The 9427-nt window shown below is 33.0% G+C and overlaps 1 protein-coding gene and 1 long non-coding RNA gene across 2 annotated transcripts; one reads left to right on the forward strand and one right to left on the reverse strand.

Moving 5' to 3' along the window:
* The first annotated feature begins 452 nt into the window (after positions 1 to 452).
* On the forward strand, positions 453 to 2261 carry LOC127881745 (uncharacterized). Its single transcript, XR_008050242.1, has 4 exons — positions 453 to 521; positions 1191 to 1259; positions 1779 to 1826; positions 2173 to 2261. It is a non-coding gene; the product is annotated as an uncharacterized LOC127881745 (long non-coding RNA).
* A 4191-nt stretch (positions 2262 to 6452) lies between these two features.
* Positions 6453 to 9044, reverse strand: LOC127831449 (putative nuclease HARBI1). Its single transcript, XM_052356432.1, has 4 exons — positions 8816 to 9044; positions 8170 to 8309; positions 7126 to 7320; positions 6453 to 6564 (listed from the first exon to the last, which is right to left on the reverse strand). The coding sequence occupies exons 1-4, from the start codon at positions 9029 to 9031 to the stop codon at positions 6453 to 6455; spliced, it is 663 nt and encodes a 220-aa protein (XP_052212392.1). The 5' UTR covers positions 9032 to 9044.
* Positions 9045 to 9427: the final 383 nt, after the last annotated feature.

Raw genomic sequence — 9427 nt, forward strand, 5'->3', positions numbered from 1 at the left:
TTACTTTTTTGGGGTACTGAACCTTGCGTACAGTATAAAATTCTCCTGAATTCTGTGTGCCAAACATGGTTACACCCTCATGTAGATACTCATATGGAGCAGCACATTTAGAGTGGTGAAAGGTCAAGGTCATCCTTCAAGGTCAAAAGTAAAAAAATACAATCCAAGGGAAGTATTAAGCCTTAAAAGGGAGATCATTTCTAAACCTGCCAAATGATATATTGAAATTTTATTACAAAGCCGCGCAATAGGGGGCATAGTGTTTCTGACAAACACATCTCTTGTTTTAAATAGTTTCATATTTTATCGAAAAGGATTGAAATTTTATCAATTTTTTACATACCAGTATTTACATAATGTAATGTTTGAAACATGTATTACCCGACCATTGTTTGCTTTATCTTTTGTAATAATCATTTGTTGGAATTTATTTTGTAACAGGTACTATTTTTAACAGGTACTCTCCTGTGTTCCAAAGGTGGTCCTGGATGGGCTGAAAGGGAATGACACCGGACCAATAGGTACACATTTTGTTTTGTTTACTGTATATTTTTATCACTGCAGTAAACAGCAATATTGCAATTTAAACAATTAAGTTGCATCAGTTGGTAGAGCACAATTCTTAGTTAAATTCAGACAATTGCAATTTTCACTATCAACAACATGTAAAGCCACTCACATCTGATTAAACTAGAGCTTTGTCACAGACTTGACGAATACCCCTATATGCCGCATTGACACAGACTATTTTGCATGTTGTCTTAAAAAAAAGCAGATGCCATGTTCAATGTTTAAAACGCACTAAGTGACCCCATGACCTAGTTTGTGACCCAGCATGGCCCATGTTCGAACTTGACCACACATGAATTAGAGAGCGGACGACTTGTTCAATGTTTAAAACGCACTAAGTTACCCTAGTTTTTGACCCAGCATGATCCATATTCGAACTTGACCTAGACATCATCTAGATACAACTTTTGACCAATTTTTTGACAGACCGACAGACAAGCTCACTCCTATATACCCCCCTAAACTTCGTTTGCGTGGGTATAATAAATGCAGTTGATGGCTACTAGCTTACATATGTGCAGTTAGTTTGGTATTCCAGATTAGGAATTATAAGCTGGTTGTATTTTACTGCCATAATAAGACCTTACATTTTTACTTTTATCATCAATTCCATATTGCAGTAAATCCCGAAAATGACAGATTTACAGCTTCACAAACTGATCTCGAGTCACAAGCTGTTGCAGATGAAGGTATTGATCAGCGTATTTCTTTTTGTTATGTTTTTACATTTAAGTTACATGTTAATAACTTCCCATCAAGTATTTCATCAATATCTCATGTGAAAGAAATATTTAGAAATATGGAGATAACATTCATTTTATTCTTTGGCCCTTTTCTTGTTTTCCGTTTGCGGTCATATTTTTTTTATTTTTGACTTTTTATACCTATTAAGCAAAAAAGCTCTGTCGGTTAAGGCACTATCTAATGTTATTAATCATATTACCACATATGTGCCCACCAATAGCCCCCATTTACAAATGTATACAGGTTCTTTTGGGAATAATAGGTCAATTACCTCACTAAGTACTTGTTGAAATAGAGACTGTCTGTCATACAATTAAATGCTCAGAAATGTCGTTGAATGTGACAATTGTCACATAGGATTGATTGCATATTATCATGAAACAAAGTATAACTTCTTATTGCTATGTCTTCAAATGTTTAAGTTAAAACAATGATGTTCATACAAATGCTTCTTTGTTTCATAGAGGTAGTATCCAAACCAAAGAAAAAAAAGCAGAAGACCAGTGTTGAATGTAAGTACCTTTTTTTCATTTACATAGCTCAATAGAATCATCAATTAAGCCAGTACAATAAACAAAAACAACCAAAAAAAAAAGAAACAATTATGTTAAAATATTACATAGAACATAATTAAGTATAAATAAAGGGATAAGATTTTGATAACCAATACAAATGTATGCCTTGTAATACATAAACTTGTGAATTCATCATACATGGTGCAAATTGTAAAAACACCCTGTTAATAAAATTATTACATTTTACATTGAAAATTATAAATTGGAAATCAAATTATGTCAATAGATCTAAAATCTAAACTCTGTGCTCAAATTTGAATTTGTTTTACATCTCTATTTTCAGCATGCCAATGCTCTGCAGAACTGCTTGAAATTCAAAAGAAACTTCTTGAAGAGGCTGTGAGAAGTAATGCATTGAATCAGGAGAGAAACCTCTTCCTTGAAAAATTTAGTTCCAGTCTTTCAGTTCTTGCTACAAAGCAGTATTCGGATAATTTGATGTTTGAATTGTAAGCTTATAATGAATTTTTGCATGTGTTCTCAAGTATGTGACATAATGTCACACAGTGTGACATAATGTCACATACTAGAGAACACATGCACAAAATGCCTTATTAAGCCTATATATATGTTATTTTCTGATCCAAATAAATTAAATTTCTTCAGCTCTCTCCTGCTTCAATGCATTACTGCTTGGAAGATTAATTGATTATCTAAATTATTAATTAATTGATTGGTCAAATAAATTATCAGTTGTGTTATCCAATATTGTGTTGCGATGTATTGTTCATTTCGCCATGTTTATCATTTTTAATAATGTGTCTTAAGTTATGTAACTGTACGTGCTTTAATAATGTGTCTTAAGTTATGTAACTGTATTGGACGTTTATAAGAGAAATATGTTTCGTAATAACATGATTAACAAAAATAACTGCCTTAAACTCTCATTATATATGAAATGTGCAAAGTTTGTTTACTTGATCAAATCTTACTATGTTGTTTGCGTATTGATTATAAATTTAAATTGATTGTATTTGTAAACTGCACTCTTATTGTAAACCCAAACGTTGTTATTTAACAACACAAGCAAATGATCCATATTTGGGTTTTGTCCTTAACTCTCATTACATAATTTATGAAATGTGCAATGTTTGTCTACTTGATCAAATCTTACTCTGTTGTGTGCATAGTGATCATAAATGTAATTTAATAATAATTGCAAACTGCACTCTGATTGTAAATCCAAACTTTGTTATTTAACAACACTAGCAAATGAAACATAGTGGGGTTTTGTCTTTAACTATCATTACATAATTATGAAATGTGCAAAGTTTGTTTACTTGATCAAATCTTACTATGTTGTGTGCATATTGATCATAAATTTGAATCGATAATTTGTGTAATCTGCACTCTGATTGAAAATCCAAAGTTGAAACTTTGTTATTTAATAACACTAGCAAATGATACATAATTGGGTTTTGTCTTTAACTCTCATTATGTATGAAATGTTTCCATTTTTTTTTTACTTGATCAAATCTGACTATGTTGTGTGCATATTGATAATAAATTTTAATTGATTGTTTTGTAAAATGATACATAATCGGCTTATCTAGTTTGAACTTGTAACCATAGATAAATTGCTATGGTCAATCAAAACCTTTCTTTGTTCAATACACACTTATTTTTGTGTTGTACATAAAGAATATTTAAGCCAAGTCGATGAAGTAAAAAAGGTTGAAGGATGTATGATATTAATTTAAATTGTGTAATGAATTTAATGATATGGTGAAAACACATTACATATGGTAGATTAATATATGAATGTGCATTACTTAGTAAATTGTGTAAGTATATGTATTATGGAATGAATAAAATAATTTCAACGGGAAAAAAGTTATGTAACTGTATGTGCTTGAATAATATGTCTTAGGTTATGTAACTATGTGCTTTAATAATGTGTTTTTAGTTATATTACTGTATGTTTTTAATGTGTATTAATTTATGTAACTGTATGTGCTATTGTGTTATTATGTACATGTTTAGTTCATAAGTCGGCTTAAAAAGCTTTCAGAGCTTGTGTTAAAATGTTTAAATACCCGACTTGATTAATAAATATTACTTGAATTGAGCTGTTTTATGTTCAATGCATGAGAATTACCACCTCCCATTATTCACTGGCCAAAGATTATTTTTATGCTCCCCCAAATTTGACAGTTCATTTATAACCAGTTTCATGTCTAGGATCCCATGATTCATCCTAATTGGAGATACAATGTATAGTGGTACATTTGCATGTAAGAAGTAACACTTCTTTTGTCCAACTCATTTCTTATCTAGACTGCGGGATAATACAGCGGTTCATATGTTTGAATAATTGTTTGCAGTGTAAATAAGAACAAAAGCTGTTGTTGTTGATTTTGTCAAAATCTTGTATTTCATACAACAATTTATTTTTTATTCACTAAAAACAACACAGCTTCATTTTAAACAAGAGTGCCAAACTGTCACAAGAAACGCCCGTTTATAGGTCTTGGAAAACCATGCTAAATGCTAGCAATGCACTTAGTAACGTAGTAACCCGGCATGACCCATATTTGCACATGACCTACATAACATTTAGACACAACTTTTGATTAAATTTGGTGAAGATCAGTTGACACCATGCTTAATCCTTGAAATGCACTAAGTGACCCTGTGACCTAGTTTTTGACCCGGCATGACCCATATTCGAACATGACCTAGATATGGTCTCGATACAACTTTTGACCAAATTTAGTGAAGATTGGATAAAAAATACTTAAATAAGAGAGCGGACACCATGCTAAATCCTTGAAATGCACTAAGTGACCCCATGACCTAGTTTTTGACCCGGTGTGACCCATATTCAAACAAGACCTAGATATGGTCTAGATACAACTTCTGACCAAATTTAGTGAAGATATGATGAAAACTACTTAGAGAGCTGACACCATGCTAAATCCTTGAAATGCACTAAATGACCCCATGACAATAATGATGATGATGACCCCATGACCTAGTTTTTGACCCGGGATGACCCGTATTCAAACTTGACCTAGATATTGTCTAGATACAACTTGTGACCAAGTTTGGTGAAGAGAGGATGAAAACTATTTAATTAAATATGTGACAGATATCCATGCCATACAGCATGCTGTAAGTGACCTATGCATGGATCTCTCTCACATATGAACCACCGTCTAAAATCAATGTACACATTAATTGTGGCTTCAGAAACAAAATGTACAGAATAACACATATATTATATATACATGGTCCATATGTGAGAGATATTCATGCCATACAGCAAGCTGTAAGTGACTTATGCCTGGATATCTCTCACATTTGAACCATCATGTCCAATTAATCCACAAAAGAACACACACAAAAATGGCAAATATTTACAAATGAGACATGGTTCATATGTGACAGATATCCATGCCATACAGCAAGCTGTAAGTGACCTATGCATGGATATCTCTCACATATGAACCAACAAGTCCAATCAATCAACAAACTAAAACACACAAACATGACAAATATTTATAAATAAGACATGGTTCATATGTGGGAGATATCCAGGCCATACAGCAAGCTGTAAGTGACCTATGCCTGGATATCTCTCACATATGAACCAACATGTTCAATCAATCAACAAACTAAAACACACAAACATGACAAATATTTATAAATAAGACATGGTTCATATGTGGGAGATATCCAGGCCATACAGCAAGCTGTAAGTGACCTATGCCTGGATATCTCTCACATATGAACCATCATATCCAATCAATCAACGTATTTGTACAAATTGATTGCGCACAGCCTGACCACCAAGGTTGTTGTCAGGTGCGTCCACTTCCTGATCATGATCCTCCTCCAAATCAAGTTCTGGTGGATCTGGAAGACCGTTCTGCAAGCACAGGTTGTGCAAGCGACAACATGCCATGAATATGCTTGCACATTTTTGTGGCTTGAATGGTAACACACCACCAGTCTTGTGAAGGCATCTGTTATAAAATATTCAATTCATTGTTTATTTAAAGGTGAAAAAAACACGCGGGTCTTGCACTGCCTGATAATTGAGAACAATTACATCAGGACATTTTAAGAATCCTTTTTAGTATGGAAGAATCCTTACTAGATGAGACATATTTAGAGATACATAACTTTGCATGCATCATCACCTTATAAAAGTTAGTTAGTGTTGCAATTATGAAAGCAATAGCTTAAATACTTCAGGAATAAAGTGAACCTAAACACAAAACTTAAACAAATTGTTCAATTTTCTAAGTATAAAATTTCTTACAAAATGCTTGATACAGTTGTCTACTCTCTTTATAAATTGGGGTCATGTTGGTAAAGGAGTATACAAATATAAAAGCAATATGTCAAGGGACATAGAACATATTAGAGGTGGTACGCAAACTTAAAACATAGATTTATCAATAATATGCATATTATATGTGAAAAAGGGGCAATAATTGTCACAAAATGCTTGATACAGTTGCCTGATCTTGTTTATAGTAAAGGGACATAAAAAATATTTGAGGTGGTACGCAAACTTTAACATTCCAATGCTCACGCAGACGTCTATGCCTGGTTCTATAGCTCCAATATATATATTTCATATATGACAGTTGAGCTAAAAAGCATCTTTCCAATAAACATGGGCCATTTCCTGGAACCTGGCCACCGAGCAACAACATCCAGGAATCTGTTAAATTGCGAAAACAATAATAACTAGAGCTACATGTACCATGAATTTATATATTCAATGAACAAATGGTTTTCAAATGTTCATGCTAGAAGGCAAAATATAATTGTAATCAAGCAAAATGAGATATTTTTGACCGTAAATTAACTGACATTGGTAATTACACAGTCAATATGATTGTGATTTTTCATGTTTAACACACCGAAATGAAACGAAGTGACATGTGTCAGAAAATGTCAAGTAACCTTATTTATTTTATGCTTTCCAGTGATTTATAGAGAAATATCAGTGAAATAAAAGTGATATGACACTGTTTCAAACAGTGAAAAAATACAATGAAAAATATCGATGCTGAGTACCGCTTTTATTTATATTTAGCAACTGAATATTATAAAATTGTATGAAGGCGGGGACATCTAATGCCTCTGAAATATTTAAGGGATATAAACTTGCATTGATTAAATAGTTATTTTAACTTGATAACCTTGTCAGTTCATTTGAAATAAGGATTTTCAATGCCCTTGTCCTTTTAAGAAAATGAAACCTTACACAATATCTTACTGCAGGTCTGGTGAGGAGACCGCCTGACAATTAAGGGCATGAAACCCTTTTCTGCACACGTACACCTCTTCATTCTCTGTTGGTGCCACTATTGGTACCAAAGTGCCATCAATAGCACCCACAATATTCGGCAGTGAGCACTTTCTGTAAAATTCGCGTTTCGTCTGAAGCAAACTCTGAGGCTGCGTGGGAAATCTGGAATTGTAAAATGTTAAGACTTGTTTAATACAATTAAAATATGTATTTGAAAATAAAAAGTAATAAAAATGAATTTTTGAAAATTAAAATTTATTCAATACAATTATATAATTGTCTTTAATCACAATGTGGCAAAATCAAGCATAAGTTTCCTGCAAAATTACCTTTAGAGCATTATATAGAGGATATTTGTTGGATTCTGTGGATTATCGATTTTAATTCATGAGTGATCATAGAAAATTATATTTTCACGAGTGGCGCAGCCACAAGTGAAAATATATATGTGCTACCTTATACATTGAATTTAATGCCATTTTAGCAGTGATTTACCCCGTAGTAAAGGAGCTTTAGAAAAAAGTAATTAAAAGTAACATCGCGTAATATCCTCATCTAACTACCACATGCAATTATTACACTAATTTACAGTCTAGCTTACATGTAGCTCACTTAATACTACTAAGTACAACTATTAACAATATTATTATAATATTATAGTATAAGATTTACATACAGAACATATACTATCAATTATTTTGAATTAAATTAAATGTAATCAACATAAAAATGAAAGTTTGTCAGACACATCATCCAATGAGGTGCAAGATTTGACAAGCATTTTCACAATCTGACAGACATTATCAAGGCACAATTTAATTTTTATTTATTTTCACATTCCTTGTCATCCATTGTCTGAAAGCGGCAAAATTCATGCCATACATATGTTGTCAGAGTTATAAAACATATATAGGGCAATCAGACATAGATTGATGTACATGTTGTAGTTAATTAAACAATCAAACAAGTATAATGTAAATCACCAAATAGCAATTAAACTCTATTTCTTACCTTATATTGTCAATATTTGCATTTATACTATTGACAACTCGGCCAATTACTCTGCAAACTGTGCTTCTGCTTACACCATGAGTGTCTGCGACTTCACTGTAAAACGCCCCTTTGGCTAAGTATCTCAGACTCAACAGCAGCTGAAATTGTAAACAATATTGCCAAAGACACATCATAAAGAAAATTTAAAAAAAAAATAACAACAAAAGAATGAGTCATCATTCAGAATTAGTAAGTACTGATAAAATGCACATTGTCGAAACCAATATATGTGTTTCTGGTTAAAACATGTCAGGTTTTTTTTTGGTACTGAACAGTTTTCGTCGACCAACAGTTTTATATACTTAAGTAATTTCAATTTGATAACTGCGTTGAATAATCAATTTCTAAAATAGAATCGATAAATTAAATAGGAAAGAAAACTTCCTTTGCTTGATCCACACTGCATATTCTTCGAGATATGAATGAATACAGTCGATTTTCGGTCGAAACTATAAAATTCAATAACAATTAAAACCATTGCCATCTCTACACCGGAAGTTGTTACCGGATGTTCATACATGTACAACATACGAAATTTGGGTCAGGTTATTCACTACTATAAAAGGAAACAGATTGTTTCATAAATTTCCGAGCAAAAACTTGCCTGTGTGTCAGGAGGTATGGAGTGTCCTCCCTGAGTCCCGCGGGATAAATCCTGCCCAACTATTTCAATCAATTCTTGGGTCGTAGCGCGGTCAACCCGATACCTTGACACAAAGTCCATGTCTCGAACATTCACGAATTGAATGCGAGGACGGAATTGTCTCACATTTCGCCGATTCCGTCGCTGTAAGCGTACATAAGCTTCAATTTCGGCCATTTTACTACCGTCTGCACCACCTTACTGGCAGTTGCAAACGCGCTATACAAATTTGCAACCAGCAGGTGCACGTTGCAACTGCAACTTTTTAATGAAACGGACACAAGGTTGCAAGTTGCAATTATTAGCAAAATTGCAACTGCAACTGTGCTGCAACCGTTAATGAAACGGCCCCCTGAGGACTAAGCAAATTAGTTAAAATTTTTGCTGATTTCAATACTTATTGCAAAACATATACAATATATGTATGCACATCCAACAATTTTGTATTAAAAGTAATAACCAATTTGTCAAACATATTAATATATTTGCCCGAAACTAAATTGGCACAATGCAATAGGTTAAACAGCTGCCTTGCTCGCTTGCGGCCCCAGACCTATGTCCATCTATGCGACC

Source organism: Dreissena polymorpha, chromosome 5 (assembly GCF_020536995.1).
Source record: "Dreissena polymorpha isolate Duluth1 chromosome 5, UMN_Dpol_1.0, whole genome shotgun sequence".
Taxonomy (NCBI): Eukaryota; Metazoa; Mollusca; class Bivalvia; order Myida; family Dreissenidae; genus Dreissena; species Dreissena polymorpha.